This window comes from Vipera berus (genome assembly GCF_964194415.1).
Source record: "Vipera berus genome assembly, chromosome: Z".
In the NCBI taxonomy this organism is placed as follows: domain Eukaryota; kingdom Metazoa; phylum Chordata; class Lepidosauria; order Squamata; family Viperidae; genus Vipera; species Vipera berus.
Genome location: NC_138205.1, coordinates 132674662 through 132697096, shown reverse-complemented (window position 1 = coordinate 132697096; position 22435 = coordinate 132674662). Strand labels below are relative to the sequence as shown.

General features: G+C 46.1%; 2 protein-coding genes across 2 annotated transcripts in view; one reads left to right on the top strand and one right to left on the bottom strand.

The window, feature by feature from the left end:
* Positions 1–398: 398 nt before the first annotated feature.
* Positions 399–11149, top strand: RARRES2 (retinoic acid receptor responder 2). The gene is made up of 5 exons (XM_081343680.1): positions 399–638; positions 2586–2690; positions 4735–4845; positions 9284–9412; positions 10997–11149. The coding sequence occupies exons 1-4, from the start codon at positions 468–470 to the stop codon at positions 9386–9388; spliced, it is 492 nt and encodes a 163-aa protein (XP_081199806.1). The 5' UTR covers positions 399–467; the 3' UTR covers positions 9389–9412; positions 10997–11149.
* Positions 11150–11270: 121 nt separating this feature from the next.
* The window catches only part of LRRC61 (leucine rich repeat containing 61), a 16682-nt gene continuing 5517 nt past the window's right edge, over positions 11271–22435 (bottom strand). The window contains exons 2-4 of the mRNA XM_081344933.1: positions 21796–22435; positions 18477–18542; positions 11271–13117 (exon numbers count right to left, since the gene is read on the bottom strand). The exon at positions 21796–22435 is cut by the window's right edge and continues 2925 nt beyond it. Of these exons, the coding sequence (XP_081201059.1) occupies positions 12314–13105 (792 nt within the window). The 5' untranslated portion in view covers positions 13106–13117; positions 18477–18542; positions 21796–22435 and the 3' untranslated portion in view covers positions 11271–12313. The remainder of the gene's footprint in view (positions 13118–18476; positions 18543–21795) is intronic.

Genomic DNA, 22435 nt, shown 5'->3' with positions numbered 1-22435 from the left:
CCAGGGGTCCCTTCCGACTCTCAATTCTGTGCCGTTGTCCTGCTGGAGCAGCGGGCTGGACTAGACGACCTCCAGGGCTCCCTTCCGACTCTGAGTCTGTCCCGTTCAGCGGGCTGGACTAGACGACCTCCAGGGCTCCCTTCCGACTCTGAGTCTGTCCCGTTCAGCGGGCTGGACTAGACGACCTCCAGGGGTCCCTTCCGACTCTCAATTCTGTGCCGTTGTCCTGCTGGAGCAGCGGGCTGGACTAGACGACCTCCAGGGCTCCCTTCCGACTCTGAGTCTGTCCCGTTCAGCGGGCTGGACTAGACGACCTCCAGGGCTCCCTTCCGCCTGGTGGGCGCGGCGGCCTGGACTTTGCCCCCTCCCCGCGGTAAACAAGGCCGGCCGGGGCCCCGCCTCCGCCGGCCGCTAGGCGGAGGAACAGCCGCCTTGCGGGCCATAGACCGCCACGGACGACCGCGACCATGTTCCGCTGCGGCCTGGTGCTCTGCCTCGCCGGGCTGCTAGTCCTGAGTGAGGCCGCCGGCCGGCTGCCCGCCCTGCAGGCGGCGCTGGACCAGGTGCTGGAGGATTTCCACGGGCGGAGCCTGGTCCAGGCGGCTTTCCTGGGGGAGACGGCCCGAGAATTGGTGGAGGTGCGTGCGTGTGCGCACGTGTGCACGCGTGTTTCTGGACACGCGTTGGAGGGGGCTGGAGGATTCCCACCGGGGAGGGGGAGGAACGGGAGGGGGTGTGTGTGTGCGTGTGGAGGGGCGTCTTGTCCGTGGGGAAGGGGAGGACCGCCAAGGAGCTGGGCGAGGGGAAACACGCGTGTCGGAAGCCCGGAGGATTCCCACGTGCCAGGGGAGAAAACCTGGAGGATGCCCACGCGGGGGCGGGGTGTGTGTGTCAGAAGCCCGGAGGCTTTCCGAGAGGGGATCGCCAAGGATCTGGCTGGAGGACCGTCCACGGGGTCTTTGTGTGGGTGTGTGTTGCGTGTTGCGCGTGTTGTGTGTATGTGTGTAGGTGGGGGGGGGGTTAGGGTTGGCGGCGGAGTCTTTTTTTTCCCCCAGCTGCGCTTCGTGGGAACGCGCGTGGTTTCGCTTTCGCCGAAGCGCCGCCGCCGCCGCCTTTGCTTGGCTGCTCGGAAAGGAGGGAGGGAGTTGGGTGGGACCTTGGGAGGCCATCTAGTCCGACCCTAACGCTTCCTTCCTTCCTTCCTTCCTTCCTTCCTTCCTTCCTTCCTTCCTTCCTTCCTTCCTTCCTTCCTTCCTTTCTCTTTCTTTCTTTCTTTCTTTCTTTCTTTCTTCCTCTTTTCTTTTTCTTCCTTCCTCTTTCCTTCCTCCCTCTCTCTCCCTCCCTCCCTCCCTCCCTCTCTTTTTCTTTCTTTCTTTCGCTCCTTTCTCTTTCCTTCCTCCTTTCCCTTTTTCTTTCCTTCCCTCCTCTTTCTTTCCTTTCCCTTTCTCTTTCCCTTTCTTTTTTCTTTTTCTTCCTTCCTTCCTTCTCTCTCCCTCCCTCCCTCTTTCTTTCTTTCTTTCTTTCTTTCTTTCTTTCTTTCTTTCTTTCTTTCTCTTTCCTTCTTTCTCTTTCTCTTTCCTTCCTCCTTTCTCTTTTTCTTCCTTCCTTCCTTCTCTCTCCCTCCCTTCCTCTTTCTTTCTTTCTTTCTTTCTTTCTTTCTTTCTTTCTCTTTCTTTCTCTTTCCCTTTCCTTCCTCCTTTCTCTTTTTCTTCCTTCCCTCCTCTTTCTTTCTTTTTCTTTTTTCTGTCTTTCTTCCTCTCTTTTTTCTTTCCCTCTCTCTCTCTCTTTCTTTCTTTCTTTCTCTCTTTCTTTCTTTCTTTCTTTCTTTCTTTCTTTCTTTCTTTCTTTCTTTCTTTCTTTCTTTCTCTTTCTTTGTCTTTCTTTCTTTCTCTCTTTCTTTCTCTTTCTCTTTCTCTTTCCTTCCTCCTTCCTCTTTTTCTTCCTTCCCTCCTCTTTCTTTCTTTTTCTTTTCTTCCTTCCTCTCTTTTTTCTTTCTCTCTCTCTCTTTCTTTCTTTCTTTCTTCATTATTGGCCAAGTGTAATTGGACCCACAAGGAATTTGTACAGAATCTTTCCTTCCTTCCTTCCTTTTCTTTCTTTCTTTCTTTCTTTCTTTCTTTCTTTCTTTCTTTCTTTCTTTCTCTCTCTCTCTCTCTCTCTGTTTCTTTCTTTCTTTCTTTCTTTCTTTCTTTCTTTCTTTCTTTCTTTCTTTCTTTCTTTCTTTCTTTCTTTCTTTCTTTCTTTCTTTCATTATTGGCCAAGTGTAATTGGACCCACAAGAAATTTGTACAGAATTCTTCTTTCCTCTGTCTGCCTTCCTTCCTTCCTTCCTTCCTTCCTTCCTTCCTTCCTTCCTTCCTTCCTTCCTTCCTTCCTGCCTGCCTGCCTGCCTGCCTTCCTTCCTTCCTTCCTTCCTTCCTTCCTTCCTTCCTTCCTTCCTTCCATTCATCCATCCTTCCATCCCTCTGTCTCTTTCTCCTGCCTTATAGCATCCTAGGGCTGGAAGGGGCCCGCGAGGTCATCCAGTCCAACCCTCCCTCCCCTTGCACCAAAGCTAAAGTTCGATTTTTTTTCCCCCCACGCAGGTGTTACCGAGGGGGACCTACGTCCAGTTGGATGTCGACCTGGTGCAGACGGTCTGCAGGAAGCACCAGTGGAGGAGCCAGAATTGCCAGATCAAAGCGGGCGGCGTGAGTGCAAACCAGACACACAAAGACACACAAAGACACACACACACAACGCTAGGCACTGCCCCCTTCCCCTCTGGGCCGAATCCGTTTTTTTTTTTTTTTGCAAGCCAAGCCTCTAAAAGGGAAGCAGGAATGGATTCTCTCTCTCTCTCTCGGAATCACAGTGTTGGGAGGGACCTCGGAGGTCATCTAGTCTGACCCCCTGCTGGAGCAGGAGACCCTTAGGGAATGACAGAACCATGGAGTGGGGAGGGACCTGGGAGGTCATCTAGTCTGACCCCCTGCTTCAGCAGGAGACCCTTAGGGAATGACAGAACCATGGAGTGGGGAGGGACCTGGGAGGTCATCTAGTCTGACCCCCTGCTTCAGCAGGAGACCCTTAGGGAATGACAGAACCATGGAGTGGGGAGGGACCTGGGAGGTCATCTAGTCCGACCCCCTGCTCGAGCAGGAGACCCTTAGGGAATGACAGAACCATGGAGTGGGGAGGGACCTGGGAGGTCATCTAGTCCGACCCCCTGCTTCAGCAGGAGACCCTTAGGGAATGACAGAACCATGGAGTGGGGAGGGACCTGGGAGGTCATCTAGTCCGACCCCCTGCTTCAGCAGGAGACCCTTAGGGAATGACAGAACCATGGAGTGGGGAGGGACCTCGGAGGTCATCTAGTCCGACCCCCTGCTCGAGCAGGAGACCCTTAGGGAATGACAGAACCATGGAGTGGGGAGGGACCTCGGAGGTCATCTAGTCCGACCCCCTGCTCGAGCAGGAGACCCTCTTAGAGAATCATAGAAGAGTAGAAGTTACTACGGAAAAATCTCTTTCGTTTCCTTTCTTTCTCTTTCCCTTTCCCTCTTTCTGTCTCTCTTCTTCTGTCTCCTGTTTCTTTCTGTTTCTCTCTGTGTCTGTCTTTCTCTCTTTTTCTTTTTCTTTTTCTCTTTCTTTCTCTTTCTTTTTCTGTCTCCCGTTTCTTTCTCTTCCTTTCCCATTTTCTCTTTTTTCTTTCTCTCGGTCTTTCTCTTTTTTCTTTTCTTTTACTTTCTCTTTCTTTCCCTCTTTCTCTTTTTCTGTCTCCTCTTTCTGCCCTTCTCTCTCTCTCTCTCTCTCTCTCTCTCTCTCTCTTTCTTTTTGTCTCCCGTCTTTCTCTTTCTTTCTTTCTTTCTTTCTTTCTTTCTTTCTTTCTTTCTTTCTTTCTTTCTTTCTTTCTTTCTTTCTTTCTTTCTTTTTCTTTCTTTCTCTTTTTCTGTCTCCTGTTTCTGCCCTTCTCTCTCTCTCTCTTTCTCTTTCTTTTTCTGTCTCCCGTCTTTTTCTTTCTTTCTTTCTTTCTTTCTTTCTTTCTTTCTTTCTTTCTTTCTTTCTTTCTTTCTTTTTCTCTTTCTCTCTCCCATTTCTTTCTTTTTCTTTCTTTCTTTCTTTCTTTCTTTCTTTCTTTCTTTCTTTCTTTCTTTCTTTTTCTTTTCTCGTTTTCGGTCTCCTGTTTCTCTCTGCCCTTCTCTCTCTCTCTTTCTTTTTCTGTCTCCCATTTATTTCTCTTTCTCTTTCTTTTTCTCTCCCATCTTTCTTTCTTTCTTTCTTTCTTTCTTTCTTTCTTTCTTTCTTTCTTTCTCTTTCTTTCTTTCTTTCCCTCTTTCTCTTTTTCTGTCTCCTCTTTCTGCCCTTCTCTCTCTCTCTCTCTCTCTCTCTCTTTCTGTCTCCCATTTATTTCTCTTTCTCTTTCTTTTTCTCTCCCATCTTTTTCTTTCTTTCTTTCTTTCTTTCTTTCTTTCTTTCTTTCTTTCTTTCTTTCTTTCTTCCTTCCTTCCTTTCTTTCTCTTTCTTTCTTTCTTTCTTTCTTTCTTTCTTTCTTTCTTTCTTTCTTTCTTTCTTTCTTTCTTTCTTTTTTTCTCTTTTTCTGTCTCCCGTTTCTTTCTCTGTTTTTCTGTCTCTTTTTCTCTCTCCTTTCTCTTTCTTTTTCTGTCTCCCCTGTTTCTTTCTCTTTCCCTCCCTCCCTCCCTCCCTCCCTCTTTCTCCCTCTTTCCCTCCCTCCTTCCACCTTTCTCTCGCCAGAGGAGGCAGAAATGCCTGGCCTGCTTCAAGTTTGACGACAACGACAATAATCCCGGAAGACTGCTGAACAAATCCCTCCGCTGTTTATCCGAGCAGAATCCCCTTTTCCAGGTGGGTCGGCCTCCTCCTCCTCAGAGGTCATCTAGCCCACCCCACCCCACCCCCTCCCATTGCTGGAGGAGGAGGAGGAGGAGGAGAACGTGACGGGATCGCAGAATGACAAAGAGTCGGAAGGGACTCCAGAGGTCGTCTAGTCCATCCCCCTGCTGCAGCAGGAGAACGTTGCGGGATCGCAGAATGACAAAGAGTCGGAAGGGACTCTGGAGGTCATCTAGTCCAACCCCCTCCCTCCCCACCCCCACCCGAGCAGGAGAACCTGACAGAAGGCACGGAATCGCAGGCCGACATCCGGAGGCGAACCTCCCAGAATCCCCGTCGAGGTCTCACGGGAGGGGGTCTGGGGTCTCCCAGAAGCCACCCCCCCCACCCCCCCCCGGGGAAAAAATAATAGGCCCGGGCGGAACTTCGTTGTGGATCCCCCCACGTTCCTCTTGGAATAGCCGGGTTGGTGGGGGAGGGGGGGGCAGAGGGGGGAGTAGAGAAGGGAAGGTCCGGGAGAAAAAGCTGGAAAAATTGGGGGGTGGGGGTGGGGAAACGGGGTTGCCTTGAACGTAGAATAGAAACGAGCAGAAACGAGAAGAGAAATAAGAATAGAATATAGAATAGGATGGAAAACATAGAATGTAGAATAGAATAGAATAGAATAGAATAGAATAGAATAGAATAGAATAGAAAATATGGAATAGAATAGAATAGAATAGAATAGAATAGAATAGAATAGAATAGAATAGAATAGAATAGAATAGAATAGAAAATATGGAATGGAATAGAATAGAATAGAATAGAATAGAATAGAATAGAATAGAATAGAATAGAATAGAAAATATAGAATAGAATAGAATAGAATAGAATAGAATGTAGAATAGAATAGAATAGAATAGAATAGAATAGAATAGAATAGAAAATATGGAATAGAATAGAATAGAATAGAATAGAATAGAATAGAAAATATGGAATAGAATAGAATAGAATAGAATAGAATAGAATAGAATAGAATAGAATAGAATAGAATAGAAAATATGGAATGGAATAGAATAGAATAGAATAGAATAGAATAGAATAGAATAGAATAGAATAGAATAGAATAGAATAGAAAATATAGAATAGAATAGAATAGAATAGAATAGAATAGAATGTAGAATAGAATAGAATAGAATAGAATAGAATAGAATAGAATAGAAAATATGGAATAGAATAGAATAGAATAGAATAGAATAGAATAGAATAGAATAGAATAGAAAATATAGAATAGAATAGAATAGAATAGAATAGAATAGAATAGAATAGAATAGAAAATATGGAATGGAATAGAATAGAATAAGAATAGAATAGAATAGAATAGAATAGAATAGAATAGAATAGAATAGAAAATATGGAATAGAATAGAATAGAATAGAATAGAATAGAATAGAATAGAAAATATGGAATGGAATAGAATAGAATAGAATAGAATAGAATAGAATAGAATAGAATAGAATAGAATAGAATGTAGAATAGAATAGAATAGAATAGAATAGAATAGAATAGAATAGAAAATATGGAATGGAATAGAATAGAATAGAATAGAATAGAATAGAAAATATAGAATAGAATAGAATAGAATAGAATAGAATAGAATAGAATAGAATAGAATGTAGAATAGAATAGAATAGAATAGAATAGAATAGAATAGAAAATATGGAATAGAATAGAATAGAATAGAATAGAATAGAATAGAATAGAAAATATGGAATGGAATAGAATAGAATAGAATAGAATAGAATAGAATAGAATAGAATAGAATAGAATAGAATAGAATAGAATAGAATAGAATAGAAAATATAGAATAGAATAGAATAGAATAGAATAGAATAGAATAGAATAGAAAATATGGAATGGAATAGAATAGAATAAGAATAGAATAGAATAGAATAGAATAGAATAGAAAATATGGAATGGAATAGAATAGAATAGAATAGAATAGAATAGAATAGAAAATATGGAATGGAATAGAATAGAATAGAATAGAATAGAATAGAATAGAATAGAATAGAATAGAAAATATGGAATAGAATAGAATAGAATAGAATAGAATAGAATAGAATAGAATAGAATACAGAATAGAAAATATACAGTAGAATAGGAAAAAAATTAGAATAGAGAATAGAGAATAGAATAGAGAATAGGAAATAAGACTAGAATATAGAATAGAACAGAACAGAATAGAATAGAATAATAGAATAGAGGAGAATAGAATAAAATATAGAATAGGAAATATAGAATAGGAAAAATATAGAATAGAATAAAATAGAAAATAGAATAGAAAATATAGAATATAGAATAGAAACAAGAATAGAAATAAGAATAGAATATAGAATATAGAGTAGAATAGAATAGAATAGAATGTGAATAGAATAAAATATAGAATAGAAAATATAGAATATAGAATAGGAAAAAATTAGAATAGAAAATAGAATAGAATAGGAAATAAGACTAGAAATAAGAACAGAATGGAATAGAATATCAAGAAAATAAAATATAGAATAGAATAGAAAATATAGAATAGGAAAAAATTAGAATAGAATAAAGAAAATAGAATAGAATAGAATCAGAAATATAGGATACAATATAGAATAGAATAAAAATAAGACCAGAATATAGAATAGAATGAAATATAGAATAGAAAATATAGAATAGGAAAAATATAGAATAGAATAAAATAGGAAAGAGAATAGGAAAGAGAACAGAATAGGAATATAGAATATAGAATAGGAAAAAAATTAGAGAATAGAAAATAGAATAGGAAATAAGACTAGACTAGACTAGAATAGAATAGAATAAAATAAAATATAGAATAGAATAGACAATATGGAATATAGAATAGGAAAAAATAGAACAGAATAGAAAATGAATAGAATAGAAAATATAGAATATAGAATAGAAACAAGAATAGAAATAAGAATAGGAAATAAAATAGGAGAAAAGCAGAATAGAATAGAGAATTGAAAATAGATTAGAATACGATAGAATAGAATAGAGAAAGAAAGTAGAATAGAACAGAATAGAATAGAATCGGAAATATAGGATACAATATAGAATAGAATAGCAATAAGACTAGAAAATAGAATAGAATAGAAAATATAGAATATAGAATAGGAAAAATCTAGAATAGAATAAAATAGGAAAGAGAATAGGAAAGAGAACAGAATAGGAATATAGAATATAGAATAGGAAAAAAATTAGAGAATAGAAAATAGAATAGGAAATAAGACTAGACTAGACTAGAATAGAATAGAATAAAATAAAATATAGAATAGAATAGACAATATGGAATATAGAATAGGAAAAAATAGAACAGAATAGAAAATGAATAGAATAGAAAATATAGAATATAGAATAGAAACAAGAATAGAAATAAGAATAGGAAATAAAATAGGAGAAAAGCAGAATAGAATAGAGAATTGAAAATAGATTAGAATACGATAGAATAGAATAGAGAAAGAAAGTAGAATAGAACAGAATAGAATAGAATCGGAAATATAGGATACAATATAGAATAGAATAGCAATAAGACTAGAAAATAGAATAGAATAGAAAATATAGAATATAGAATAGGAAAAATCTAGAATAGAATAAAATAGGAAAGAGAATAGGAAAGAATAGAATAGGAAATAGAGAATAGGAAAAAAATAGAACAGAATAGAATGGAAAATATAGGATACAATATAGAATAGAATAAGGGACGCGGTGGCTCAGTGGGTTAGGACGCTGAGCTTGTCGATCAGAAGGTTGGCAGTTTGGCGGGTCGAATCCCGAGTGCCGCGTAGCAGAGTGAGCGCCTGTTACTCATCCCAGCTTCTGCCAACCTAGCAGTTCGAAAGCACGTAAAAATGCAAGTAGAAAAATAGGGACCACTCCGGTGGGAAGGTAACAGCGTTCCGTGCGCCTTTGGCGTCTAGTCATGCCGGCCACATGACCACGGAGACGTCCTCGGACAAGCGCTGGCTCTTCGGCTTTGAAACGGAGATGAGCACCGGCCCCTAGAGTCGGAAACGACTAGCACGCATGTGCAGGGGAACCTTTACCTTTACCTTATAGAATAGAATAGAAATAAGACTATAGAATAGAAACAGAACAGAGAATAGAATAGAAATAAGAATAAAACGGAATTAATAATAGAACGTAGAATAGGATGTAGAACAAAACAGAACAGAACAGAAAAGGATTTCCCCCCCCCTCGGTTCCTTCCTATTTCCCCCCCCAAAGCGATTCCCATCGCAGCCCCCCCCCCTCTTCCCCACAAAGCTGACGAAGTGTGTGTGTGGGGGGAGCAGGTGTCTCTCCCAGCACCGGTTGGCATTCCTCTTTCTCCCCCCCCACTCCTTGGAGATGCCAACTCCCCCCCCCATATCTCCCCATCTCTGTGTTTCCCCCCCCCCCGCCCCGGCAGGAGGCGAGAAGGCGGCAAGAAGCCGAGTGCCAGGCCATCAAAGCCGCCAACGAGGACCGGTACCTGCCCGGGAAATTTGCTTTTTCGGTGGGGCTCCCTTCCTGACCCTCCCCGGCAAAGGCCAGCCAGGTAGGTAGCCGGTCTTCACCTGTGGGGAGCCAGACACACACCCCCTCTGCACCCCCCCCTCCCCAGCCTCAGAGGAGAGGAGGAAGAGGAGGAGGAGGGGGGACCCATCCGGGATGGAAGGATGTTGTTCGAAAAGGGCTTCCGGAGGATGCTCGAAGCCGGGATAGGGAGCGGGGATGTTAGGAGGAGTCTGCAGGCAGGATTGATTTGAGGCGCTCCGCGGTGGTCTCCGAGCGCAGTGGTGGATTTACACACACACACACACACACACACACACACACACACACACAGACCGCGGTGGGACCTTTCGTCACCCAGCTGGGGAACAGCGTCAGTGCGTCGAGCGGGTGATCTGGTTGGGATCAGGAAAAGTTTGTAAGGAAACAGCCCAGCTGGGGGAATGCTAAGGAAAGGTCACTCTTTCTTTCTTTTTCTTTCTTTCTTTCTTTCTTTCTTTCTTTCTTTCTTTCTTTCTTTCTTTCTTTCTTTCTTTCTTTCTTTCTCTTTCTTTCTTTCTTTCTTTTTCTTTCTTTTTCTTTCTTTCTTCTTTCTTTCTTTCTTTCTTTTTCTTTCTTTCTTTCTCTCTTTCTCTCTTTCTTTTCTTTCTTTCTTTATTATTCGCCAAGTGTAATTGGACCCACAAGGAATTTGTACAGAATCTTTCTTTCCTCTGTCTTCCTTCATTTCTTTCTTTCTTTCTTTCTTTCTTTCTTTCTTTCTTTCTTTCTTTCTTTCTTTCTTCTTTCTTTCTTTCTTTCCTTCCTTTTTCTTTCTTTCTTCTTTCTCTTTTTCTTTCTTCTTTCTTTTTCCTTTCATTCATTCATTCATTCCTTCCTTCCTTCCTGTTTCCTTCTTGTCTCCCTTTTCTCTCCCTCTTTCTTCTCTCCCTTTTCACTCTCCCTCTCCCTCCCTTCGTCCCTTTCTTTTTCCTTCTTTCTTTCTGATTCTTTCTTTCCTTTCTTCTTTTCTCTCTCCCTCTTTCTTGTCTCTCCCTTTTCACTCTCCCTCTCCCTCATTTCTTTCTTTCTTTCTCTTTCTGTTTTTCTTTCCTCTTTTCCTCTTTCTGGTCTCTCTTTTCACTCTCCTTCTCCCTCCCTTCATCTCTCTTTTTCTTCGATTCTTTATTTCTCTTTTTCCCTTCTCTTTTCTCTCTCCCTCTCTCTCTTTCTTGTCTCTCCCTTTTGACTCTCTCCCTCCCTCCCTTCACCTTTTTCTTTTTCTCGCTTTTTTCTTTCTTTCTTCTCCTGCTCTTTTCATCCCCTTCTCCCCCTCCTCCTCCTCCTCCTCCTCCTCCTCCTCCTCCTCTTCCTTTCTCCTCCTCCTCCTCTTCTTCCTTTTTCCTTTTCTTCCCCCTTTCTCCTCCCCCCCATTTCAACCCCAAGCTACAAAGGTCTTCTCTTCGTTTGTTTAAAGCACGCAGACAGGCCCTTTCTCCCTCTTACCACCACCTCTAAGTCGCTTTCCAAGGGGCTTCATCCTCAGTGGGGCTTTTGGGGACCCCCCCTCGCTCCCCGGAAAGGACGTTGAAGCTCTCCCCTTTTCTCTCTCTCCCTCTCTCTTTCCCTCCCCCCAAAAAAACAACAGAGCGGCACGGACCGAGCTGACTGGCATCCATAGGCGGTTACCCCCCGGGCATCGGCCCCCCCTCAGATGGAAGGGCAGCTTCCCGAAGCATCCTCGCCCCCAAACCCCATCTCGATTTCTCCCCTCCCCGAATAAAATCGCAAGCCGAGTTTTCACCCCGCCCATCCTTTCTGCTCCCGGGGAATTGGCGGGGCGCCCACCGTGGGCAGCGACGCCGGACGCAAAGACAAGGCGGCACGATTTGGGGGTGGGAGGGCGGGGTGTTACCTCTACGAACGGAGGGTGTCGAGACGCCCCCCCTCCCTGACATGCAACCGAGCCGGGCAGAGATAGCGAGGATTGCGGGGAGCGTTCCCCTACGGGGTGGTGGTGGAAGGTGGCGCTGTGCCGATTCTGCTTCCTGGGGGGTTGCCCTCCTGGCAACGGCAGGGATTCCCGGTTGCAAAGTTGAGCCCGGCTTTTTGTTTTACGGACGCGCCCCCCCCCAAAAAAAAACTGCAGAATTGCCAAGGTGCCAAGTTTTGTTGTTGTTTTAATGGGTTGTCGTGTCTCCGCTTTGTGAAATGTCTAGCTCCGAAGAACGGGGAGGGGGGGATATCTGTTGCTGAAGCAGCTGTGCCGAGCAGGCTGAGATTCCTCAAACGCTTGCTTAACGGAGAAACCGGGGTGTTAAACTGGGAGAGAATTGTGGTTACCTTGCTAAGCAACATCAGTGTGTGTGTGTGTTTGTGTGTGTGTGTGTGTGTGTGTGTGAGAGAGAGATCCCTGTGTCCCTTCTCTAGTGGATGTGGCCAACTCAGTACAGCCAACTAGGCATGACCAACTGAGTGTGGCCAACTTGGCAGGGCCAACTCAACGTGGCCAACTTGACACAGGCAACTCGGTGTGGCCAACCTGACATGGCCAAATCAACGTGGCCAACCCAGCACGGCCAACTCAGTGTGGCCACCTCGGCACAACCAACTTGGCATGGCCAACTCAACGTGGCCAACTTAACTTGGCCAACTTGGCACAGCCAACTCGGCGTGGCCAACTCAACTTGGACAACTTGGCACGGCCAACTCGGCGTGGCCAACTTGACATGGCCAACTCAACGTGGCCAACTCGGCGTGGCCAACTTGGCGAGTTGGCTAGGCCGAGTTCGTCGCCAGGAGTCAACACTGAGCTGGTGGCGGTGAGTTGGCCATGGCGATTTCTCCCACGGTGTATTGGCCATCTCAAGTGGGCCACGGCACGTTGGTTCCAGTGAGCCGTCCATGGCAAGTGGTCCTCGACCCTTTCCCGGCCTGTCTGGCGCCGAGTAGCCGGGGCTGGGGTTCAAAAGAGATACGAGTTGGCCTCGAGACGTCCGCCCCCGAGGGCCCGCTCGGCCTGGCTGATGCCGTGGTCCGCCTGCTTGCTCAGTTCCCGGCATTCCAGCAACGTCTCGTTGAACTGCTTGTAAGCTTCTTCCACGATGGAGCTTCTCCGGGCCGGCTGGACCTCCCAGTAGCCTTCTTCCACCCAGGGCTGGGCCCGGCCGGCAATCTCCGACGGAGCCCCGCCGTTCCCGCAACGTTGCAACGAGCGATCCAGATCCTTGCACAAGTGGTAAAGCTCGCTCCCCCGTCCAGACACCCTCTCGCCGTCGATGACCTTCAGCCGCGGGAACATTTCCGCCAGGGCGGCCGGATAGCCGGCGGCCGCGCACAAGGGGTTGCTGAGGCGGGCCGGGCCGTTGCGGAAGCGCAAGCTATCCAGATGCCGCAAGCCGAGGAGGCACCGCAGCTGCTCCAGGTCGCGCAGCTGGTTGCCGGCGGCGTTGAGGCTCTGCAAGTTCTCGCAGCCGCTGAGGGGGTCCAGGCGGGAGATGCGGTTGGCCGAGACGTTGAGCACGGTTAACGCTTTGAGCGAAGCCAGCGGGCCTAAGTGGGTCAGGCCGTTGCCCGACAGGTCCAGCCACTCCAGGCTGGCGCACTCTCCGAGGCAGCCCAAATCCAGAATCCCGAGGCCTCTGAGCTTGAGCAGAAGGATGGAGCCCAAGTCGAATTCTCCCGTCCGGCTTTTCAGCAACTGGACGGTAATCTTCCCGTTCTCCAGATCGTCGCCTTTCTCGCTCCGGAAGTCCATTTCGGTCTCTAGCTGGATGGTAGAGAGAAGAGAATAGATCTGGAAGGGGCCTCGGAGGTCATCTAGTCCAGCCCCCCTGCTGAAACAGGAGACCCTTACAGAATTGTCAAATCACAGAGTTGGATGGGGACCTCGGAGGTCATCTAGTCCTACCCCCTTCTCAGGCAGGAGACCCTTACAGAATCACAGAGTTGGATGGGACCTCGGAGGTCATCTAGTCCAACCCCCTGCTCAGGCAGGAGACCCTTACAGAATCACAGAGTTGGAAGGGACCTCGGAGGTCATCTAGTCCAACCCCCTGCTCAAGCAGGAGACCCTTACAGAATCACAAGAGTTGGAAGGGACCTCGGAGGTCATCTAGTCCACCCCCCTGCTCAGGCAGGAGACCCTTACAGAATCACAGGGTTGGAAGGGACATCGGAGGTCATCTAGTCCACCCCCCTGCTCAGGCAGGAGACCCTTACAGAATCACAGAGTTGAAAGGGACCTCGGAGGTCATCTAGTCCACCCCCCTGCTCAAGCAGGAGACCCTTACAGAATCACAGAGTTGGAAGGGACCTCGGAGGTCATCTAGTCCACCCCCCTGCTCAGGCAGGAGACCCTTACAGAATCACAAGAGTTGGAAGGGACCTCGGAGGTCATCTAGTCCACCCCCCTGCTCAGGCAGGAGACCCTTACAGAATCACAGAGTTGGAAGGGACCTCCGAGGTCATCTAGTCCACCCCCCCTGCTCAGGCAGGAGACCCTTACAGAATCACAGAGTTGGAAGGGACCTCGGAGGTCATCTAGTCCACACCCCCTGCTCAGGCAGGATTCCCTTACAGAATCACAAGAGTTGGAAGGGACCTCGGAGGTCATCTAGTCCACCCCCCTGCTCAGGCAGGAGACCCTTACAGAATCACAAGAGTTGGAAGGGACCTCGGAGGTCATCTAGTCCACCCCCCTGCTCAGGCAGGAGACCCTTACAGAATCACAAGAGTTGGAAGGGACCTCGGAGGTCATCTAGTCCAACCCCCTGCTCAGGCAGGAGACCCTTACAGAATCACAAGAGTTGGAAGGGACCTCGGAGGTCATCTAGTCCACCCCCCTGCTCAGGCAGGAGACCCTTACAGAATCACAAGAGTTGGAAGGGACCTCGGAGGTCATCTAGTCCACCCCCCTGCTCAGGCAGGAGACCCTTACAGAATCACAGGGTTGGAAGGGACCTCGGAGGTCATCTAGTCCAACCCCCTGCTCAAGCAGGAGACCCTTACAGAATCACAAGAGTTGGAAGGGACCTCGGAGGTCATCTAGTCCAACCCCCTGCTCAGGCAGGAGACCCTTACAGAATCACAGGGTTGGAAGGGACCTCGGAGGTCATCTAGTCCACCCCCCTGCTCAGGCAGGAGACCCTTACAGAATCACAGAGTTGGAAGGGACCTCGGAGGTCATCTAGTCCACCCCCCTGCTCAGGCAGGTGACCCTGACAGAATCACAGAGCTGGGAGGCACCTCGGAGGTCATCTAGTCCACCCCCCTGCTCAGGCAGGAGACCCTTACAGAATCACAGAGTTGGAAGGGATCCCGGAGGTCATCTAGTCCACCCCCCCTGCTCAGGCAGGAGACCCTTACAGAATCACAGAGTTGGAAGGGACCTCCGAGGTCATCTAGTCCAATCCCCTGCTCAGGCAGGAGTCCCTTACAGAATCACAGAGTTGGAAGGGACCTCGGAGGTCATCTAGTCCACCCCCCTGCTCAGGCAGGAGACCCTTACAGAATCACAGATTTGGAAGGGACCTCCGAGGTCATCTAGTCCAACCCTCTGCCTGAGCAGGTGACCCTGACAGAATCACAGAGCTGGGAGGCACCTCGGAGGTCATCTAGTCTGACCCGCTGTCCGAGCAGGTAACCCTGACAGAATCACAGAGCTGGGAGGCACCTCGGAGGTCATCTAGTCTGACCCGTTGTCCGAACAGGTGACCCTTACAGAATCACAGAGTTGGAAGGGACCTTGGAGGTCATCTAGTCCACCCCCCTGCTCAGGCAGGAGACCCTTACAGAATCACAGAGTTGAAAGGGACCTCGGAGGTCATCTAGTCCAACCCTCTGCCCGAGCAGGTGACCCTGACAGAATCACAGAGCTGGGAGGCACCTCGGAGGTCATCTAGTCTGACCCGCTGTCCGAGCAGGTGACCCTGACAGAATCACAGAGCTGGGAGGCACCTCGGAGGTCATCTAGTCTGACCCGCTGTCCGAGCAGGTGACCCTTACAGAATCACAGAGTTGGAAGGGGCCTTGGAGGTTTAGTTTAGTTTTAGTTTTATTAAATTTTTATACCGCCCTTCTCCCGAAGGACTCAGGGCGGTGAACAGGGCATATAATAAAAATACAAAAATACAAAAGTTAAAATAGAATTAAATTAATGCCCAAAATAAAACAATAAAATATACAAATATTTAAAACCCTAAATTAACTCCCCATCAGGCCAGGCCAGCTTGTTCGAATAAGTGGGTCTTTAACCCGCGCCGGAAGGAGCGGAGATCCGGTGCCATCCGGAGCTCAACCGGCAGTTGATTCCACAGAGCCGGGGCGCCCACAGAGAAGGCCCTCCCCCTGGGGGCCGCCAGTCGGCATTCCCTGACCGGAGGCACCCTGAGGAGGCCCTCTCTGTGGGAACGCACGGGGCGGAGGGGAGTCGACGCCGGCAGCAGGTGGTCCCCGAGGTATCCCGGACCCCTGCCACGTAAGGACTTAAAAACCATCACTAAGACCTTGAACCTCACCCGGAAGACAACCGGTAACCAATGCAGCTCGCGGAGCAAAGGTGTAACATGGGAGTACCGGGAAACTCCCAAGACAACTCTCGCGGCCGCATTCTGTACCAGTTGGAGCCTCCGAGTGGTCTTCAAGGGAAGCCCCATGTAGAGAGCATTGCAGTAGTCAAGACGAGAGGTCACGAGCGCATGAGTGACCGTACACAAGGCCTCCCGGTCTAGATAGGGCCGCAACTGACGCACCAGGCGAACCTGAGCGAAAGCCCCCCTAGTCACGGCTACTATATGATCTTCTAAGGTAAGCCGCGAATCTAGGAGGACTCCCAAGTTGCGAGCCCTATCCACGGGGGGTAAAGACTCACCCCCCATAAAAAGAGATGGAACATTTTGAATGTCCCGGGATGCCGGTACGCACAGCCACTCAGTCTTGTCCGGGTTGAGTTGAAGTCTGTTCCTCCCCATCCAGACCCGAACCGCCTCCAGGCAACGGGACATCACAGCGAGGGCATCACTGGGGTGGTTTGGGGTCGAAATAAAAAGTTGGGTATCATCAGCATATTGATGTCCAACCCCCTGCTCAAGGAGGAGACCCTGACAGAATCATAGAATGACAAGAGTTGGAAGGGACCTCGGAGGTCATCTAGTCCAACCCTCTGCCCGAGCAGGTGACCCTGACAGAATCACAGAGCTGGGAGGCACCTCGGATGTCATCTAGTCCAACCCCCTGCTCAAGGAGGAGACCCTGACAGAATCATAGAATGACAAGAGTTGGAAGGGACCTCGGAGGTCATCTAGTCCAGCCCTAAAGCGGGACTAGAACTCACTGTCTCCTGGTGATAGGCCCAAACCCACCCAGCTGACTTGCCTGCCTAAGGTGGGACTAGAACTCATCGACTCCTGGTGATTGGCACAGCCTGACCCATAAAACAAAACATGAAACAAAAATAAAAGGAGACAAACAGTGAAAGTAAAATAAATAAAATTTAAAATAAAACAATATGAAATAAAAATTAAAATAAAACAAAGTGAAAACAAAGTAACCTCAAATCATCAAATGAAACAAAAAATGACATAAAAATAACCTCCAATAATATGAAATAAATAAAATCACATTTTCAAATAAAAAATAAAAATAAAAACATTAAAATGAGATGAAATAAAATAAATAAATCACATAAAATAAAATCAAAATGAAAGAAATCGGGAAAGTTAAATAAAATAAAATAAAACGAAAGGGAAAAGAAAAGAACACCAGTAATGAAATAAAATTTAAAAAAATGAAATAAAAAAATAACCTCCAATAGTAATATGAAATAAAATTGCATTTTAAAATAACAAAATAAAATAAAAAATGTAAAATAAAATAAACCAAATCAAATAAAAAATAAATAACCTAAATATAAAAACCAAAGGAAAGAAATCAGGAAAGTAACATAAACATAAAGGGAAAACGAAAGAACACCAAACAATGAAATAAAATAAAAAATGAAATGAAATAAAAATAAAGGGAAAATAAAAGAACACCAAACAATGAAATGAAATCAAGAATGAAATAAAAAAAAATCACCTCAGGTAATAAATGATATTTATTTTTATTTTATTTATTTTATTTAATTAGTTTTCTATACCGCCCTATTCCCGAAGGACTCGGGGAGGTTTACAGGGCAATATTTAAAAGACAATATAAATTAAGATAAAAATAGAATTAAAAAGAATTAAATTAATAATAGCCCAACAATAAAACAATGTTAAAATTTAAAACCAGAACCCCCCTCAGTCCGGGCCGGATAAATCGAAAAGCCAGGTGTTCAGGTCCTGGCGAAACGAGCGGTCAAATAAATAAAAATAAAATACAAATATATATATATATATATATATATATATATATATATATATATATATATATATATATATATATATATATATATATATATATATATATATATATATATATATATATTCCCACCGGAGTGGTCCCTATTTTTCTACTTGCATTTTTACGTGCTTTCAAACTGCTAGGTTGGCAGAAGCTGGGACGAGTAACAGGCGCTCACTCTGCTACGTGGCACTCGGGATTCGACCCGCCAAACTGCCGACCTTCTGATCGACAAGCTCAGCGCCCTAACCCGCTGAGCCACTGCGTCCCTCGTATTATTATTATATTCGTATTATTATTATTAATATATATATATATATATATATATATATATATATATATATATATATATATATAATTAGTGAATTAGTGCAGGTTCGCCTCCCACCAGGCTCAAGGTTGACTCAGCCTTCCATCCTTCCGAGGTAGGTAAAGTGAGGACCCAGATTGTTGGGGGCAATTAAGCTGACTTTGTAATAATGCCGCTTGGGGGGGAGGGTGAAAGCCCTAACAAGCAGGCATATGTAATAAAAATAAAATAAATAAATAAATAAATATACACAGAATGAAGGCTACTGCTAAGCTTGTAAGCCGCCCTGAGTCTTTGGAGAAGGGCGGGATATAAATGGAATTAAAATAAATATAAATATAAATATAAAGTGTTAACAAGCATTTGTCATAAATATATCTGTGTGTGTGTGTGTGTGTGTGTGTGTTAAATGCTTGTTAACTATTTAGATTACCTTGCTAGGCCCCAAACATGGGACAAATCTTTATTTCCTGTTCGAATCTCAGAAGGGTATGGCTGACTGATGAAAACAAATAAGTTTGAAATGCATATCACTCTCCCATTTAATTCTTTGTTAGCAATCCATATATATACACACACACACACACACACACACATACATACATACATATATATATATATATATATATATATATATATATATATATATATATATATATATATATATATATATACGCATTTATATATACGCATTTATATATACACATTTATATATACGCATTTATATATACGCATTTATATATACATATATATATACATACATACACACAGACACACACACACATCAAAGGACAAGCCCCCCCCCCGCCGCTCCACTCTGGGTCCCCCAAATCTATCTGGATCCCTTTCAGCATCTTCTCCTGGGACACAGCCCCGGGCCCAAGGCGCTAGTCCTCAAGCACCCAGTTGGCTTTTTCTGAGCTCTTGCTGCAGAGTTCTCAAACGAGGAGAAGGGGGGGGGAAGGCTCTCTTTTTTAAGCTCTGTGTTTATGTGAGTGTGTGTGTGTGCGTGTGTGTGTGGGGTTGCTGCTGGTGCCCCCCCCATCTCCCCTCCCTACCTGGCAGGCCTGTCGCAGAGAGAGAGAGAGAGAGAAAAAAAATCCCAGCCTTCTTAATAAGCTCCAGAGAGCGTCTTTCACCCCCCCCACCACCAACAACAAAACACACAGACACACACACATCGCTGCATGCCAGGCGCTGCGGCAACCAGCCACAAAACAAACAAACAAACACACATACGCACACAGAGAGAGAGAGAGAGTTGCCGGGGAGGGTTGCTAAGGATGGGAACCGACCAGGCTGCCGTGTGTGCGTGTGTGTGTGTGTGTGTGTGTGTGTGTGTGTTTGTTTGTGTGTGTGTGTGTGAGAGAGAGAGAGAGAGAGAATAGCAGAGGGTCTGTTGTATCTGTCTGTGTGTGTGTCTGTGTGTGAGTGTGTGTGTGTGAGAGAGAGAGAGAGAATAGCAGAGGGTCTGTTGTATGTGTGTGTGTGTGTCTGTGTGTGTGTGTCAGAGAGAGAGAGAATAGCAGAGGGTCTGGTGTGTGAGTGTGTGTGTGTGTGAGAGAGAGAGAATAGCAGAGGGTCTGTTGTATGTGTGTGTGTGTCTGTGTGTGTGTGTTTGTGTGTGTCAGAGAGAGAGAGAGAGAGAGAGAGAATAGCAGAGGGTCTGTTGTATCTGTGTGTGTGTGTGTGTCTGTGTGTGTGTTTGTGTGTGTCAGAGAGAGAGAGAGAGAGAATAGCAGAGGGTCTGGTGTGTGTGTGTGTGTGAGAGAGAGAGAATAGCAGAGGGTCTGTTGTATCTGTGTGTGTGTGTCTGTGTGTGTTTGTGTGTGTCAGAGAGAGAGAGAGAGAGAGAGAGAGAGAGAGAGAGAATAGCAGAGGGTCTGTTGTATCTGTGTGTGTGTGTTTGTGTGTGTCAGAGAGAGAGAGAGAGAGAGAGAGAGAGAGAGAGAGAGAATAGCAGAGGGTCTGTTGTATCTGTGTGTGTGTGTATCTGTGTGTGTGTCTGTGTGTGTCAGAGAGAGAGAGAGAGAGAGAGAGAGAATAGCAGAGGGTCTGTTGTATCTGTGTGTGTGTGTGTCTGTGTGTGTGTTTGTGTGTGTCAGAGAGAGAGAGAGAGAGAATAGCAGAGGGTCTGGTGTGTGTGTGTGTGTGAGAGAGAGAGAATAGCAGAGGGTCTGTTGTATCTGTGTGTGTGTGTCTGTGTGTGTTTGTGTGTGTCAGAGAGAGAGAGAGAGAGAGAGAGAGAATAGCAGAGGGTCTGTTGTATCTGTGTGTGTGTGTTTGTGTGTGTCAGAGAGAGAGAGAGAGAGAGAGAGAGAGAGAGAGAATAGCAGAGGGTCTGTTGTATCTGTGTGTGTGTGTATCTGTGTGTGTGTCTGTGTGTGTCAGAGAGAGAGAGAGAGAGAGAGAGAGAGAGAGAGAGAGAGAGAGAATAGCAGAGGGTCTGTTGTATCTGTGTGTGTGTGTGTCTGTGTGTGTGTTTGTGTGTGTCAGAGAGAGAGAGAGAATAGCAGAGGGTCTGGTGTGTGAGTGTGTGTGAGAGAGAGAGAGAATAGCAGAGGGTCTGTTGTATCTGTGTGTGTGTGTCTCTGTGTGTGTTTGTGTGTGTCAGAGAGAGAGAGAGAGAGAGAGAGAATAGCAGAGGGTCTGGTGTGTGTGTCTGTGTGTGTCAGAGAGAGAGAGAGAATAGCAGAGGGCCTGGTGTGTGTGTGTGTGTGAGAGAGAGAGAGAGAATAGCAGAGGGTCTGTTGTATCTCTGTGTGTGTTTGTGTATCTGTGTGTGTGTTTGTGTGTGTCAGAGAGAGAGAGAGAGAGAGAGAGAGAGAGAGAGAGAGAGAATAGCAGAGGGTCTGGTGTGTGTGTCTGTGTGTGTGTCTGTGTGTGTCAGAGAGAGAGAGAGAATAGCAGAGGGCCTGGTGTGTGTGTGTGTGTGTGAGAGAGAGAGAGAATAGCAGAGGGTCTGTTGTATCTCTGTGTGTGTGTGTGTTTGTGTGTGTCAGAGAGAGAGAGAGAATAGCAGAGGGTCTGGTGTGTGAGTGTGTGTGTGTGTGTGAGAGAGAGAGAATAGCAGAGGGTCTGTTGTATCTGTGTGTGTGTGTCTGTGTGTGTGTTTGTGTGTGTCAGAGAGAGAGAGAGAGAGAGAGAGAGAGAGAGAGAGAATAGCAGAGGGTCTGGTGTGTGTGTCTGTGTGTGTCAGAGAGAGAGAGAGAATAGCAGAGGGTCTGTTGTATCTCTGTGTGTGTGTTTGTGTGTCTGTGTGTGTGTTTGTGTGTGTCAGAGAGAGAGAGAGAGAGAGAGAGAGAGAGAGAGAGAGAGAGAGAGAGAGAGAGAGAGAGAGAGAATAGCAGAGGGTCTGGTGTGTGTGTCTGTGTGTGTGTCTGTGTGTGTCAGAGAGAGAGAGAGAATAGCAGAGGGCCTGGTGTGTGTGTGTGTGTGTGATAGAGAGAGAGAATAGCAGAGGGTCTGTTGTATCTCTGTGTGTGTTTGTGTGTCTGTGTGTGTGTTTGTGTGTGTCAGAGAGAGAGAGAGAGAGAGAGAGAGCTACCCTAAAGGATGGAGGGCTTGGGGTCCCAGCATCCTTCCTCCCCTGCTTCTGTCTCCATGGCAACCCTCTTGCCTCCTCAGCATCCCTCCAGCGGGGGCCTTGGCTCTTGGGGGGATGTGGGGGGGGAGAAAAGCCCCCCCACCACCATTTTTCTCCTTACCCCACCCCCCTCTGCCCCCGGGTGGGCCCCGCACCCCCCCCTTACCCTTCCTCCTCTTCTTCCTCTTCCTCCTCTTGCCGGCCTTTGGCTGTTCCGGGCCCCTCCCTGCCCAAATTGCCATGGCAACGTGCCATTGGGCGTGGGGGGGCCGGTTTAAAGGCGCAGCTGCTTCCCAGCGAGGCTGGATTTCTTCCAGCCCCCCCCCCCAAAGAAAGAGGGGGGACAAAAAAAAGATGGGAGAGGGAGGGCGGGGGGGGGGGGAAATCGCAGCTCCGCCGGCCTGGCTTAGCCCACCCCCCCCACCCCACCCCAGAGGCCGGTGGGGATGATGGGAAGGGCAGTCCCAGCCGGCTCTTCCCAATCCGGCTTTCCCCCCCGCGAAGAAAGAAAGAGAGAGAGGAAGGGAAGGAAGAAAAAGGAAAACAAAACAAATAAATTAACAAATGGAAGAAAGGAAAATAGGGAGAGAGAGAGAGAGAAGGAAGAAGGGAGGAAGGAAAGGAAAAGAAAGAGAAAGAAGGAAAGAAGAAAAAGAAAGTAAGAAAGGAAAGAAGGAAGGAGGGGGGAGGGGGGAAGAAGGGAGGAAGGAAAGAGAAGGGGGAAAAGAGGAAGGGAAGGGAAGAAAGGAGATAGGAAGGAAAGAAAGAAAGAAAGAGAAAGAAAGAAAGAAAGAAAGAAAGAAAGA

Bases quoted from the DNA above. Each gene is read 5' to 3' on its own strand.
- RARRES2 (XM_081343680.1), top strand. From the start codon at position 468: ATGTTCCGCTGCGGCCTGGTGCTCTGCCTCGCCGGGCTGCTAGTCCTG. The intron at 639-2,585 runs GTGCGTGCGTGT...CCCCCCACGCAG, and splicing joins CGGCCCGAGAATTGGTGGAG to GTGTTACCGAGGGGGACCTA. The intron at 4,846-9,283 runs GTGGGTCGGCCT...CCGCCCCGGCAG, and splicing joins AGCAGAATCCCCTTTTCCAG to GAGGCGAGAAGGCGGCAAGA.